At 33.4% G+C, this 16,716-nt stretch overlaps 1 protein-coding gene across 10 annotated transcripts in view; it reads left to right on the top strand.

Moving 5' to 3' along the window:
• Positions 1-16,716, top strand: part of pHCl-1 (pH-sensitive chloride channel 1) — a 446,892-nt gene that overhangs the window by 321,707 nt on the left and 108,469 nt on the right. For all 10 annotated transcript variants that reach the window (XM_072542726.1, XM_072542735.1, XM_072542734.1 and 7 more), the window contains exon 6: positions 14,990-15,210. In XM_072542726.1, coding sequence (XP_072398827.1) covers positions 14,990-15,210 — 221 coding nt within the window. The remainder of the gene's footprint in view (positions 1-14,989; positions 15,211-16,716) is intronic.

The raw sequence follows: 16,716 nt of genomic DNA, 5'->3' as shown, positions 1-16,716 counted from the left end.
ATATTTATTTAAGCGTCTTCGAACGATATAAACGGAAACTGTGTTTCTATGCACATCATTTAATCGTTGAACAAGTACTGGTGCTGATAATGTACAATCGCGAAACGCTTGTAACCTAAAAAAGCGATCTTTAACTTGACTTGTGGTTTTCGTCTACCTTGACCTTGCCTCCTTATATATTGTCCTGTTTCCCGAAACCTTTGTATTACATCAAACACTGTACTTCTAGAAATTCCTAAAGCATTTGCGATGTAACGAATGGTCCGCCCATCATCCTGTAAAGCAACAGCTTGTGCTACTTCTTCTGACGTCATAATTTTTTTAGTGCAACTTTTAAACGGGAGACAATACAAAAATCTACAGTCTAACTTATAATCAAGTACAGTACCACAATAAACTAAAATTAATACTAAGCCACTTCTTCTTCTTCTAGTTCCGTCTCCACTAATGAAGGTTGACTATAACCATTACAAATTCGTCTCTTCTTAACGTGTCCCATCCCTAAGGACATTGGCGATCATCATGGCCCATTTGACTCTATCTGCAGCAGTTCTGAAAAGTTCTATTGACGTTTTCCCACTCCATTGTCTCAGATTCTTCAGCCAGGACGTGCGTCTTCTACCTTCTCTTTTGCCTTCCATCTTCCCTTGTATGACCAGCCGCATTAATTCGTATTTCTCGTTTCTTCGTTTGTGACCAAAGTAGCTCATTTTTCTTTTCTTTATATGAGTATTTCTTTATCTTTTTTCATTCTTTTTTAGCGTCCGCATTTGTTATGTGTCGTGTCCAAGATATTTTCCACATTCTTCGATAACACCACATTTCAAAGTTAATGAGTTTTTTCTCTGTCGCCTCTGTAATTATCCAGGCCTCAACTCCATACAACAGGAGAGAAAATACGTAGCATCTCAATACTCTAGTTCTAGTTTCGATGTTGAGTTTTCCATTGCATAATATTGCTTTCATCTTATTAAAAGCACTTCTAGTTCTCTCAATGCGCCATTTTATGTCCGTACTTCTATCCCATTCTTCATTTAGTTCGCAACCTAAGTACTGATATCTGTGCACCCTGCCTAAAAGTTTTCCTTTAGCATAAACACTGTCTTCGTCTCTATCTTCTGTTTTTCTTAAGAGCGTATGTGTGTTTAACCCGGTCCAGTTGCGAATGTTTTTCAGCCAGGATATTTGTCGTCTACCAAGACCTCTTTTTCCTTCGATTTTACCCTTCATAATCAGCTGCAACAACTCATACTTATCATTTCTAAGTATGTGCCCCAAATATGCTGTCTTTCGCTTTTTAATGGTGGTCTGTCTCTTTCCATTCTGTGCACACCATTTCGTTCGTAATATGATCGGTCCATGGTATCTTCAAAATTCTCCTAAAAAGCCACATCTCAAAAGTTTCCAATTTTCTCATTAAGTCAACATTAATAGTGCAAGATACTAAGTCACTAAGGCACTATTTCATGTTAATAACAAAACTTATGTGTAAAAGTGCTGTTGTTCGCACGAAACATCTAAACAGATTCCAACAAAAAAAAACGTTATTGCTAATAAGGCATAAAATACAATTCAAACAAATTAAATAAGTTTTAATCCAAACGCCAACAAAAAAACAAAAAAATCTAAGTGTCCGGTTAATTGCACACCAGTGTATATAAAATATGGTAAATATTTATTAAATATTATGTAGTTATTATGCTAGTGGTCTAAATTACAACCTGTTCTTTTGTAAATATACAAATAACAAACATCTGACTTATTTTTCAACTAGTCTTAATCTGTAAACAGTGTTTAATATTAAACCGGTAATTTCATCAGTTAAAATCAACAACAATTCACAAAACTAGTAGATATAAAATATCGTAAATATTTATTAAAAATGTAGTTGTTAAGCTACTGGTCGAATTTACAACCTGTTCTTTTGCAATATACAAATAACAAATATCTGGCATGTTTTTTAGCTAGTTTTAATATGTAAACAGTGTTTTGTATTAAACTGGTAATTCAATTACATTTTAATTTCACACGGGTTAAAAAATTTACCAGTATTCTATAAAGGCCAGTCCATTTTTTGTTACGTGTATGGTGAGTTGGGTTCACACTGATCCCACTTTATTTAGCAAAATTAGACACTGATATTTGTTTATATTTAAAAAAAAATGACTTCAATAACTTAAACACGTTTATTTTGTTATAACATAAATTTAACAAATATTTGAAATACTTATCACAAGCCTCAAAAACTGAGTTATTTTGTAACTAGACTAAACATTATCCTGTAACAAAAAAATGAGGAACAAAAAAATTTTTTTTTTCTTAAAACATAAACTTAAACATTCAATTTAACCTACCAACACAAAAGAATAACCAAAAACAAAAAAACATCATAAAAAATACAATCCATTCTTATAGGCAATCTTTGCAAATGTGTGTTTCACACATGTGGCATATTGGCGCTTTGCAACTATCTTGGTTTTTCTATCCAATGATCGTGGACATTTTGAGCACCTTACTCTTTTTTCTAAAATAGCATTTTCCTGTTTAGGAATGTCTGTTTTTAAAATGGAAGCGATATTAGGTCTCAGTTGCCTTGGAATTTGAGAAATAGTTATTCTTCTTTCCATATGATCCTGCACAAGCTGCTGAGCCAGACATTTGATGAATTAATACGTCGACTTTTGGGGGTTTCCAGGTAGAAAGAAATATCCAAAATTGTATAAAAACAAGTAAGAGGTCATCTTTGACTTCTACGATATGTAGAATACACTGTACATTTTTTATCTAATGCATCGACGCCTCCTCTTGTTTGATTATAAAACTCGATAATTTCGGGTTTGTTGTTTCCTCGTTTACTGCATTACTGTAGTGCATTGAAAACATCAAAAGTACCGCTTTTCGTAGTTTAGGTACATATGAAACTAATGTAACTATATCGCCAAATCCAAATAGAGATGATCTCGTGAGCCTCAGTTTCTTCTTCCTTTGCCCTATCCGTTTTGCGCTGTTTTGACTTTGTTTACGGCACCTCTGAACAGTTCGGTCGATGTTAGTCCGAACCATTGTCGCAGGTTATGCATCCATGAGTGTCGTCTTCTTCCCGGTCCCCTCCTACTGTCGATTCTTCCTTGGACTATTAACTGTAGCAGCCGGTACTTAGTATGCCTCATGACATGTCCGAAGTACTCAAGCTTCCGTTTCTTTACGGTGAAGATTATTTCTTTGCTTTTGCCTATTCTCTGCATTACTTCCACGTTAGTGATGTGGTCTGTCCAGGATATCCGAAGAATACGGCGATATATCCACAGCTCAAAGAATTCTAGTTTCTTCAGGGTGGCTTCCGTTGTGGTCCATGCCTCTGCTCCATAGAACAAGACCGGGAAGACATAACACTTGACCAGTCTTAATTTTAGTTCCATTGAGATTTTGCTTGTGAACCACTTTTTCATATTGTTGAACGCGTTTCGCGCTTTTTCAATTCGTGATCTTATTTCTGTTGACTGGTCCCATTTTGTGTTGACTGTGGTTCCAAGGTATGTGTATGTTTCCACTTGTTCTATTTTTCGGTTGTTTAATGTCAATTGCATCGGAGGTTGTTGTGTTCTGCTGATGAGCATGCATTTAGTTTTGGTTGTATTGAGTTCTAAACCATATTCTTGGCTTGCTGTGTGTATGCTTTGCATGAGTCTTTGAAGCTCATTGCAGTCATTTGCGATAATAACTGTGTCGTCAGCATATCTAATATTATTGATTACCTCTCCGTTTACTTTGATACCCTCCGAAACTTCTCCCAGTGCTTCTCTAAAGATTTGTTCAGAGTATATATTGAACAGGAGCGGCGAGAGGACGCAGCCCTGTCGTACACCCTTTTTAATATCTATCTTCCCACTGTGTAAATTGCCCATCTTTATCTCAGCACTTTGGTTCCAATAGAGACTGGTTATTATGCGCAGATCCTTGCCATCAATATGCATCTTCCTGAGCATGTCCATGAGTTTATCATGTTTGACCTTGTCAAACGCCTTGGAGAAGTCGATGAAGCACATGTGGACGTCCTTGTACATGTCTCTGCATCTTTGAATTAAAACTTGCAGACTGAAGATCGCCTCTCTTGTGCCCAATGCGCTTCGGAATCCGAACTGTGACTCCGATATATTTGCTTCGCATTTGTTATATATTCTATCGTGTATGATTTTGGTGAAAACTTTGGTAATGTGATTTATCAAGCTTATTAAGCGGTGTTGATCACAGTGTTTTGCACTTGGTGTTTTAGGTATGGCTACAAAGGTCGATCGAAGCCATTCCTCCGGAATCTCCCCTTTGTCGTAAAAGGTGTTAAAAAGGCCTTTCAGAAAATCGAGGAAGTGGTCATCCGTTTCGCATAGGAGTTTTATGATCTCGCCCTGTATGTTGTCGGGACCTGGTGTTTTGTTGTTTTTTAGCGATGAAATGGCTTTTTCCACTTCAGACCTTAGTATTTCGGGTCCAGTCATGTCGTCATCTTGGTCCACTGTCGCTCTGCGTTTATCGTTAAAAAGTCGTTCTACGTAATCTTTCCATGTGTCAATGAACTTCAAGTCGTCTGATATAAGGTTACCGTCTGCTTCTATTAGTGTCGGGTGGAGATTATTGGTTTTCTTTTTAGTTGTTAATTCTTTGATCTTTTTGTGCATGTTGTGGAGCCTCAGTTTAGTTGGCAAAAAAGAAATAGGTATCTCCTTTTTATTTTTTTTAACAGTACCCACGTAAGTTAGGCCTCCGTTCCTCAACTCAGTTATCACTTCTAAGGATGTACACTAGTTGTCTGCTGTTACATTACGGTTAGAATCCTCAATACATTTTACTAGGTGAAGAACTGATTGCGTCAGTTTGTTAAATTTTCTTTTTTCTTCTGACAATGTTTGGCCATCACTTCCAGCACCTGTATATACATACCCTTCCAAAAAATAATGGGTTCGGCCGTCAGTTAGTGCCATTCTCTTTAAGCCATATTTTCGGGGTTTTTGAGGCTTGTAAACATCTTCCCCGAAAACCAATGAGCATTTCATCAATACAAGCATACTGCCCTATGCAATAATATTTTTGGACGTTTTCTACAAACTTATTGAAAATTGATGAAATAAGGGCAAGTTTTTCGGTTTTTTTACGTTCTTCCCTCGTAGTTTCGTCATCAAACCTAAGCGCTGTCAAAAGTACTAAGAATCGTTTTACTGACATAGTGCATTTAACAATTTCTCTACCAGTGCCGTCGGTGGCGAATATCGAACTGAAGTCTTTTGTATTGGATTTAAATATGGCTGAGTAAAATAACAAACCGATAAACGCTCTCAGTTCAATAATGTCTAAATCTTTTAGATCGATTCTATTACTATCGGTATATTTCGTTCTAACGGTATATTTTGTTCCTGGCAAATTTTTCATTTGTTCTAAGCACAATCTCTTCTAAAATATCGTTTGTTATTATACATTCCCAAGCAATTTTCTGGAGACACAATTTCCCAAGAGACTTGGCTGGCCCAATAACTTCAGGAAGATGAGAGAGATATTGTTGAAACTTCTTGTTCTTACATTTGAAGGTGGAGCTTCTGCAGTCCACTTGTATCGATTTTTGCCATAGTACGTTCTCGAAGGGCCTGGAGTTTGTTGCTGCTCATATGGATCCGAGTCCGAATTAACCTTCGAAGGTGCTGCATTTTGCGGGATATTATCTTCAACATCCAATAGAGGTTCCACGGTTTCCTGCTCCCATTTAATTTCTGAATCAGTTTCGTCTTCGCTTACATAGTCGGGATCATTGTCTGAGTCATCACTCTCATCCGCGTCTAGAATACTTTGAGCCCATGGTAAAAATAAAAAAAACTAATTATTAAAAAAAAACGTAACCGGTGAGGTGGGGTCACAGTGTCCCCACGGCGTAGTTATTTTTGTATAATTTGTAAACGTTTACCTATTTTCTCACGACTATCCCGCTCGATATCACACAACACACTAACGGAAAGGTACTGAGGCGGCCAAGTAGTCGCTCTAAATAAGCTAGGGCGTATGTCACTCTAAAAATCTGTTGAGACTCGTATGACCCCGCATCACCAGTTACGGGTTAAATACATGGCATATAAAATATTTTTATTTTGCCTTCTCAGTTCCTTCTTCCATATTTTTAGATTTTATATCGTTCTTGTATTCTTGTGAATTAAGAAAAGTAACCACAATCTTTAAGCTACTGGTCGAAATTACAACCTGTTCGTTTGTAAATGTACAAATAACAAACATCTGGTTTGTTTTTCAACCAGTCTTGATCTGTAAACAGAGTTTTGTATTCACACTGGTTGAAAAATTGACCAGTATCCTATAAAGGCATATATATGGCGTAGAAAATATTTTTATTTTGCCTTCTGAGTTGCTGTTTTCGTATTTTTATACATATTTTATATAGTTCTTGTTCTAGTTCTTGAGTTAAGGAAAGTAATCACTAGACTTCGGCAAATATGCAAATAAAAATGTAGAAAATATGCGCATAAATATGCACGTGTTTACCCGAAAATATGCAAATATTTTACAAAATATGCATACAAATAAATAAAAAAATCGTAAAATAGTAACAATTTTATTTAAAAAAAAGTGTACATAACTAAATATTTCCTACTATTCATTAAGATTTACATTTATTTTAAGTAACTACATCATTTTTAAGTATGAATAAACTTATTTAGAATTATGGTAACAATAAATGACCAAGTGGTGTTCAAAATTTTCTAACAAAAACTTGTGGCTTCTGTCTGAGTACATATATTTATATATGGAAAAACTTCGTTCAACATCAACTGATGTAACGGGAGCATTTTTCAAACTAACCAAAACATTTGGTTCTAAATTAATTGTTTCCGAAATATTTCCAGCTAGAACACTGACTACTTCAGAAAGAATATGGTAACCTTTATTTTTTTCCATAGTAGCTTCAAATTTTTTTAAAATATCTTTTCCAATATTACCTCTAACGTTCCGACAACATGACGCAAATTCTTTTATTAATGCTGTACTTTCGAACAATGACAGTTTTGGTGATTCTAACTGAGTAATTGTTTTTTGAACAAAACTAAAATTTGATTTTATAAATGAAAGTTCTTGTTGAAGCAAGTTACTCTGAAAAGTTTGTTTAGAATCCAAAAGAGATTGGGAACTTTCATCTGTTAACGTATCAATTATGTTCTTTATTTTAACAAAATGATCTGCATAAAAATTAGCTGCTTCTAACCATGTTCCCCATCGCGTTAAAATAGGTTGTGGTGGAAGAGGAATGTTAGGTAGCATTTCTTTATAAAGTTGAATTCTTATAGGAGATTTAAGAAATACTTTTTTGACACTGGATATCATGGTATTTACAAGAGGAAACTTTTTTCGTATTTCCTCTGCAACTCTGTTTAATCCATGCGTTACACAAGTAACATGTATTAAATCTGGGAAAAATATTTTTAAATTTTGTCCTGCTTTCACCATATAAGGAGCAGCATCCGATAAAATAAGCAGTAATTTATTAGAAGGAATAGTTGTCGGAAGAAAAAAAGTTGCTAATGTTTCTTGTATAAAACGCGAAATTGTTAAAGCATTTGTTTTCTCAAGTTGCTGGCATGAAATAAGATGAGATTTTGGTAAGGTATCTTCTTTAAGAACACCAATCAATAAATGAGCAATACACTTTCCTGAGGAATCAGTGGTTTCGTCTACAGATATGTAAAAATAATTATCTGCAATTTCTTCCTTAATATTAATTAACACCGACGAGTATAGCCCGTTCACATTATTTCTTCTTAGAGACCGATCACTTGGAACATTAAGTTTGCAATATTTTTTTAGAAACGAACTAAAATTTACATTTGCTAATTTTGAAAGCGGTATGTTTGCAGACACTAATGCGCGACACAAGTCTTCATTAAAAGTTTCTTGCTCATCTAATTTTTTTGAAGTAGATTGGAAACATTTAGCCATTGAAGTTTGATGTTTTCCTCCTATTTTTCCTTTTTTTGCAATATGTGAAGCAGTTCTCACATGTTGGTCTATCTGAAATTTCTTCTCACATGCTATCTATAAATAAAAATAAAAACCTTTATTTTAACCCAACCTTTAAAACATAAAAATATACAAGGTGTTTTTGGTTAATCAAATAACTGGTTTGGAAAAAAAAACACTCGCTAAGTGTTTTAAATGCAGTATTAATCCACAAATTAGTTTTTGTTACTAACCATTAGTACATCATATAACTTATTTTAAAATTCAACAAAAGTTTTTTTTTTGTTAATTCAATTACAATAAAAATAATTGTGTTTTAGAATAGCTGACTTCATAAAAAAAAGTAAAGGTGAAAAATTTTTCTAAATACACACCATTGTATTGTACCATGGACAATTTTTTCTCACTAAAGGAAGCTATTTTTCATTTAAAAACAACCTACGAGTACTAAATTTCAAGTAAATACGTTTATTGGTTTTAAAGTTATTGTTGTTATTAACTAAAAGAATTTAATTTTTTTTAATTTTAACACCCTGTATCTCGAAAAGTAAATAAGTTTGACCCCTTATTAACTATATCGTTTTGTTCAATTTTTCGAGAAGTATCTACAGTCAAACGTTGTAAGTGTCATTTGGAAACACCCTGTATGTATGAAATATTAGATATTTAATAGAAAATATTAGATACTTACAATTTTGCCACAGACTGAACAGTAGATTTTTCCCATATCCATAGACAGCTCTTTATAAGGTTTAATCCAAGTTGAAGCACTGGTTGTTTTAGGCATTATAAAATCACAATCTTCCGTTTTGTTACGCACAACGAGTGTTTACGCTTTGAATATCAAAACAAAAATGATTTACAAATCTGAGCATCAAATTAGAAATGTTTAGGTACCTAATTCAATAAACTGGGAGATTTTGGAAAATCCCTAAATTAGGAACAAAACTATTAGCGGTTTATCTGCTGTTAAGATACAATAAATTGTAGATAGATTTGGGGATTAGATCATAAAATGCAAATGAGCGAACCCTTAGCGATTATCCAATAACTGAATGCCTCAGTGACCGAGACTTTCTAAGAATGTTGAGGGCTACTTAAATTGATCTTCTTTGAGATTGTAAATTTTTTGTACAAAATTTTATACAAGAATTGAAATAAATTGGTATGTTTAAAAATTTTCAAATACAGTATAAAAATCTGAACTTTTATGCACTTTATGCAAACTTTTATACAAATATGCCAAAATATGAAATATTTGCATAAAATATGCACAATATGCAAAATATGCAATATGCATATTTGCCGAAGTCTAGTAATCACAATGTTTAAATACAACTCTCTTCCATTGTATTTAAACAAGGGTAGTAAGTAATTAAATCCGTTTAATTTAAGTAACTGAGCTGCATTGTAATAAGGGAAACCGTAGCAATCAAATATACGACTGAGCAAGTACGCCCGTATAAATTGGAAAAACCTTTGGGATGACTCTGACTGCATTTAGCCAATCTGAGCGGTTAGTTTTTTAAAATAAATCTAAAAACTAAATTGAAGTTCTGTCAATCTGACGACTGAAATAGAATGAATCCATTGCCACCTGCCCCTTGAGATTCGATTGGAACATTTTTCAGCTCTGCCACAACAGTCACGTTGGCTCCTGGAAAAATCGTTTTATTTGGAATTCGACAAAGAGCATAGATGACACACATTGTTGTGCAAAAGGGAGGAATTATACTCCGAGAGGGATGTCTTTAATTCATAGTGTGTACTTATCTTCCCGACAGGAATGCGGAAATATTTAGTCTTAAATACTGACATCAGAATTGTAGAAATTCTGGATAACGAAAATAGTTCCCATATAATAGTCCAGTGAATAAAATATACGAAACCTTAAGAGTTATTTAACCAACAAGTGTATTAATAAGGGCAATTAACAATTGAGATATTTTAACGAGTGAGCGGAGCGAGCGCGTTAATGTTCGAGATTGTTAATCGCCATTTTAATTCACGAGTTCATTACAAAACAAATAAATGATTATCTGCTGTATAGCATTTTGACAAATTTATATTTAAGTCTTCTTGGACCTCTGTAAATTCTGTGATAGAAGAAGAAGCGGTGGTGCTGAAGGAAGTACTTTGACAAGGTTTAGTGGTATTTTGTCCCAAGAGTTTTTCAAGGTCTCAAGTTTATTCTGCATAGAATTATCTATATAACCTTCTGCTACAGCAGTCGATTTTCAGCCACCTAGTCTTTTAATAGCTGAAAAGTCTGCACCACTGTCACACATTAATGAATATATATATATATATATATATATATATATATATATATAGAATATAAATAGGTATATGCTTGGTTGCCTATACCACAGGTCACTGCCAATCACAGAGCGTTTAATTAATTTATGCAAGCAATGTATGTTGTGTTGCCTATAATGAAATCGTTTATTAACAGAAAATTATTCATTAATAGGGGTCATTAATCAATGATTTTGAGGGTGTTAAAATTGATCATAAATGGACGGTCGACGGAAAAACTTGTTACTTAACTTAAGGAAATTATACGATTTTAATGTTTTTGTTTTACATTAATTTTAATATACAGTAAGACCAATTTAAATTGGAACCACCTCTATAAAAGTTAACCGATGTTAACCAATTTTTTGAAATATCATTTAATAAAATTTTACTTCGGGGGTTTTTAAAACTCTACGAAAACAATGTTCACGTCTTCAGACCCTGAATTATTTTCCTTTGACTACTAACATCGAAGTCCCGATGATGAAATTCGGACTTCCACAATGAAAACGACTGCTCTTGCGGCCGGTCCATTGAGAAGTGACATCATCCTCAAAAATCATTCTCTAGGCAAAACAAAGATTAGAAGAAAGAGCAATTTGTTTATTAAATACAGATTATAAATGTTTATATTATCAATCTCAGAGACGCAAAAAGATTAAGAATCTTTCTTGGTGTTTTATGATATACAAAGTTAAACGAAAATGCTACATATTGAATTTTTTATTAAAAAAATTCAGTCTCTATATAGGGTAAAGTAAGGAATAGTCGGGATATAGTTAAGTTCGTGATAAATTTCTAATAATTCGTCACGATCTAGCCTATTGCATTATAACAGCAGTTTTATTGCAGTCTCTAGCGGAAAGACTCGACAATCTTCCCCACCACTGTAAGTCAAATTGCCAAGCTCTGTTGAACCGGGATAAAACTTATTTTTCAGTGTTGACGAGAGAGCTTGAAATCTGAAGTGCATTCGTTGTTTTATTATTTATAGTGAATATTGCAAACATCCAGTGTATCACGAACTTACCTGTGTCGTTTTTTTTTCAGAATTCAAAATGCCTAAAATATCCAAAGGAAAATATCGCCAATATGAAATCTCCGATTTATTAGAAGCCTCAAGAATTGTAAGAGTAAACAAACTATCCATCTACAGGGCAAGTAAATAAAGTGGAATAGCCTGAAGTACACTGAAAGATTTTTTAAGTAGAGATGAAGATGACAATCGCCAAGTTGCCAAACTAGGAAGGCCGTTTGCTCTTACTGCAGAAGTTGAAACTCAGTTGTTTAATTACAATATAGAAATGCAAGAACTGGGTTTTGGTTTGACTGTGTAGATGGTAAGAAAGATAGCCTTTCAACTTGCACAACGTATGGAGAGAGATCACTTCTTCAATAAAGAAAACGAGTCTGCTAGTAAATGGTGGTGGGCTCGGTACATAAAGCGATTTCATCTAACACTGCGTGTTCCTGAAAATTTGGCTGCATACAGGGCTTCAATGTCAAATCATGAAACACTGGGGGATTTTTATACAAAATTAGAAATATTAATGGTTAGACTTGGAGTTCAGAATAAAATCGATCGTCTCTGGAATTGCGATGAGACCGGACTAACTTATGTGGTCAAACCAAGTAAAGTCGTTACCTCGGTTGGAAAACGTTATGTCTACAAAAGAGCATACGCAGATAGAGGCGAATCTCAAACCATGATGGGATGTATTGTTGATAATTTTCAAAGGGGTTCGATGGAACGATAATTTAAAGAAAGATTGCCTACCAAATACACAAGTAAAACTTTCTCCAAAAGGATGGATCAACAGTGAGACCTTTTTGGAGTGGTTTCAATTCTTTATTGCCTCAATTCCCCTTTGCCCGACTAGTAATTTTATTAATGGATTCCCATGCATCACACATCAATCCGGCAGTTATATCTCTTGCGTCTTTGCGTCTCAAAATGGTGTTTATTTATTTACATTTCCGGCCCACACTAGCCATCTGTTACAGCCACTTGATGTAGGTGTTTATAAGTCATGAAAGGCTCATTGGGCCAAAAGCTTAAATGCTTATATGAAAGACAATGCAGAGAAGCCCAATAGAACCAATTTTCACACCATACTGAATCCGGCATACATTTCAAGTTTTTTCGCATCAAACATTACAAATGCATTCAGAAAACCTGGGATATGCCCCTTGGATAGAAATGCCCTTCCTAAGGAAACTATTGCACCTTCTCTACTCACTTCCAATGAAATACCTAATCAATGTGCAGGAGCTCCTACTCAACAAAATCCATTTGGCAACATATTGTCTCTTCCAACAAAGCCAGTTGCTGCAAATCCGAATAGAAAGAAACGCGAATTCAAGAGCAAAGTGCCTTAATTATAAAAGTGTTGTGCTTTCTTCAATAAGCGATACATCATCTACCTCATCACCATGTGTATTAGGCCTCAATCCTGAAAGTGTTGTTCCTTCTTCACCAATTCATGCACCATCTACGTCATCATCCTGTGCTCTAGCCCCAACCAATCAAAAACCTAAGAAAGTGGTTTCTGAAGATAATCACTGGGACTGCGGGATGTGTGGTAATAGTTATTTACTAGATGCCAAAAGAAAAAATGGTGCCAAATGGGTCCAGTGTTCCTACTGCATGATTCCATACCATGTTATGTGCCAATCGTCTGATACCGAAGAGAACATTTTTATGTGCGAGATGTGTGAAAACAATGGAGACACCATTAATGATTCTGAAGAAGATTAATTTATTTGTCTACCACCTGTTTTTGTTTTTAATTAATTTAGTTTTGTTTTATTTTTTTAAAATATGGATTTACTTTTCTTGTGTTAAAGAATTCTAATTTTGTTTTGATTTGTTAAGAAATTACCTAATAAATGAATTTTTATTATTAAACAAATTTTATGCGCACAAGTTGGATTGTCACGAATTTACCCCTCCTCATCACGAAATTGAATATCCATATCACGAAATTGTCTTACCTGATCGAAATTAAAATATATAAATTATTAAACTTTATAATATTTTACACAAAATAGTAACTTGAAGTTTTTACTGAGTGATAAGTCTCCCTTTTGGTAATATTTTTACGGTATAGAATTAAAACCATTAACCGCATTAATTAAATAACCTATAATTATCAAGTATATACCTTACTTTACCGTATAGATCGTATCTATAACTATTTCCTTTTGGCTTTTTGTTCATTGAATTCTTTACTTTTTGATAGTGTAAGAAAATATATATTACTATGGCAAATTTTCCCAGAAAATGCAAAAGAGAACGAAAGACCCAGATACGATGTTTTTTTATTTTAATTGTCTTCATAACCTTCTTGCCATGTCCAATTTGTCTTCGTTTGAGACTTTTTCCTCGTTAGAGTCGCTAAATGAATATTTTGGTATATTATTGAAGTTATACTTCTATACGCGCGTTCGACGTTGGAAATTTGTACGGGAGTGAATTGGCAAAATCATTACATATGTAAGATATGGGTAAGAGAGAGACAGAAGATATATTTTCTCTCTCTTTTTCTCTCGAGAATGTATGACCGACAACTGTCAATTTTGAAATACACTACTGTTATGTCTAACTGGCAAATTTTTTGCGTGTTGTGTTAATACGCTAGTATATGTGAGTTCGAATCATAATACCAACATCCTTTTTTATTTTTGAAATATTTAAAAACCCCATGTTAATCTTATTAAATAAAATGAAAATTTACAACATAATGGCAGTTGTTGGTTTTTTATTTTTATCTTCCACAAACATTTTTTGAAGTTATACTTCTATACGCGCGTTCAACGTTGAAAATTTGTACGGGAGTGAATCGGCAAAATCATTACTTATGTAAGATATAGGTAAGGGAGAGACAGAAGATATATTTTCTCTCTATTTCTCTCTCGAGAATAAAAATGTTATATTATATTATTATTTTTTTATTAATATTATTATCATGGTAAATTAAACATATGCGTAAATAAGTTATGTATATTGTCATTTTTAAATACTTATGAATATTGCATTTTAATTTGTATTGTATTATTATATTGAATTATGTTGTAGTGTATTGTATTGTATTTTTATATTAATAACGAAAAAACAATAATTTTTTTTGTATTCAACTCCTTTCATACATATGTGAAAATAAAAATATACATTTTCATCAAAATATTGATTAAATCCTTTATTTACTATACTCCTATTACAGGTCAAATGTTGTTTATATACAGCAAACGATGCGCCGTATACCTATATACCTAATTATGTTTCTCTTTCTGCTCTCTCTTACCTATAGCATTACATATGTAATGATTGTGCAAATTGACTCCTATATAAATTTGTAACGATGAACGGGTTTATAGAAGTATAACTTCTACCGGCGGTCCCACTGGACTGCCACACCCGTATTTTACTATAATTTATAGCTAGCCGGTAGGTTTCGATCTAGTTCAGTTTTCACACAAGTCTGTCTGATGATAGGTAAACCTTGAAATACTTTTAGGAGATTGGCATAAAACTCGAATTCGAGATGCAACCATCTATTTATATTTATTTTAAATAGTAATTTATTTACGCAAGAAATGCATATAGTCTTGACGTAACATATAATTCTTATAGATATTTATAGAATTAAGCCGCTGTAAATTACCAACATATTTTTTTATTTTTCAGAAATACGAAGTAGAATTTTTACTGCAGCAGCAATGGTATGATCCAAGGCTAAAATACTCGAACCAAAGCCAATACAATTACTTAAATGCCATTCATCACCACAGTGATATTTGGATACCTGACACATACTTTATTATGCACGGAGATTTTAAAGACCCGATAATACCTATGCATTTTTCGCTAAGAATTTATAGAAACGGAAGTGTTAATTATCTTATGAGGTAAGATATCATTTGTTGATTCAATTAAATTTTTTTTAATGAACGTATATTGTCATACAGTATTTTGGTTAAACAATTTATCTCACTTATTCCTAGATCCACATCCGCTACTACTTTCTTGTACCAACTTCCGAATATACTCCTACTTTTTATTATTTTGCAAATCTATCACCGTTGAGTTCTGGCCTACAAATCGACATACTTTTATAACAATCGTTTATCCTTCCTTTTTTAAGAATTTCCATATATCAGAAAGATGATTTTAGATTTAATTTCAATGCGGGGCATCTGCCATCCGCTTATACGTATTTAAACCTTATTAGGTCTCATCAGAGTGACATACGCAGAGGCTCTGAATCGAAATTAAATCTCTTTCGTCATAGTAAAAAAATTATATAACAACATTAGAAATCCTAACATTTCCTACTTGGCGAAACCAAATTCAAATTTTTAGATTGCGCAACTTAGTACTTAAAAAAGACGGCAACTTAGGTAAGTTTTTGGTAGATTTTGAGAAAACCTAAATAAAATTAAATTAAGCAGGAGATAAAATAGATGATAGTGAAAAGATCACCACACGTTTATCTGCAATGTCTGACAGATTTAGTTCAGTTGTAACATCCATTGTTTTTTTTATTTCATTCTGATCCATCCAAAGTAACTATAGATTTTGTGAAAAATAGGTTAATTACAGAAGATGATTATTTAAAGAAAGTTACTAGTGTACTTGAAAATAGAGTATTTAAGATATGATAATGTTCCTTCGCATGCCTTTGTTGGTCATTCATGATAAATATAAAGGTACGAGTTTACTTACACACTTTTAAAGTTCGTTGTTATCATTGCTTGCTCTTCTTGAATATATTGGATAGCAAGAGTGAGATTCTGTGGTCTCATGGATCGAATTGTTGATCCTAGGGGTTCTCTAGATCTGCCAAAAATGTGGTTAGAGCTTGTTGTTGGAAAAATTATTTTTTACTTTTTTTAACTTCCTTATGTTCTGAGGAATTGATGAGGATTTTGGTTTGGGGCTTGATGAAGATTGACTAAATCTCTAGTAAATGAGATTTCGTTACGTTGGTCTGCGAAATTTTGGACAATAATTGATTTTATTGACGGCCAGTCTTTAAATCCGTATACAGAAAAAATCTCTCTGACTCTTCCTATAATTTTCTTTATAATTCCTCGGTTAAGCATATGATTTTAAACATTTCGGGATTTGTATAATCCCAGAAATGGTTTAGAAACATGAAAATAACATTAAATAAATTGCGAAGTTCATTTGGATTGCCGTCGTACTCTGGTACGACAGAAAGATCTTTATTAACATCAAAAATGGGTGCCATATTAGAATTATTTGAACTGGATGCTGGTATAATAATTATAGAAGGTATTTCCAACGAATTTGTGGACTTAAAAATATTATTGTTGTCAACTAAATGTAAATCTGGTTTGATATTTATACTAGATTCTATGTTAGATTAAAAAATTGTTAAAAAAGAATCG

This window comes from Diabrotica undecimpunctata, chromosome 9 (genome assembly GCF_040954645.1).
Source record: "Diabrotica undecimpunctata isolate CICGRU chromosome 9, icDiaUnde3, whole genome shotgun sequence".
NCBI lineage: Eukaryota > Metazoa > Arthropoda > Insecta > Coleoptera > Chrysomelidae > Diabrotica > Diabrotica undecimpunctata.
Note: the sequence above shows the minus strand (reverse complement) of the source record. Positions and strands in the feature narration are given on the sequence as shown.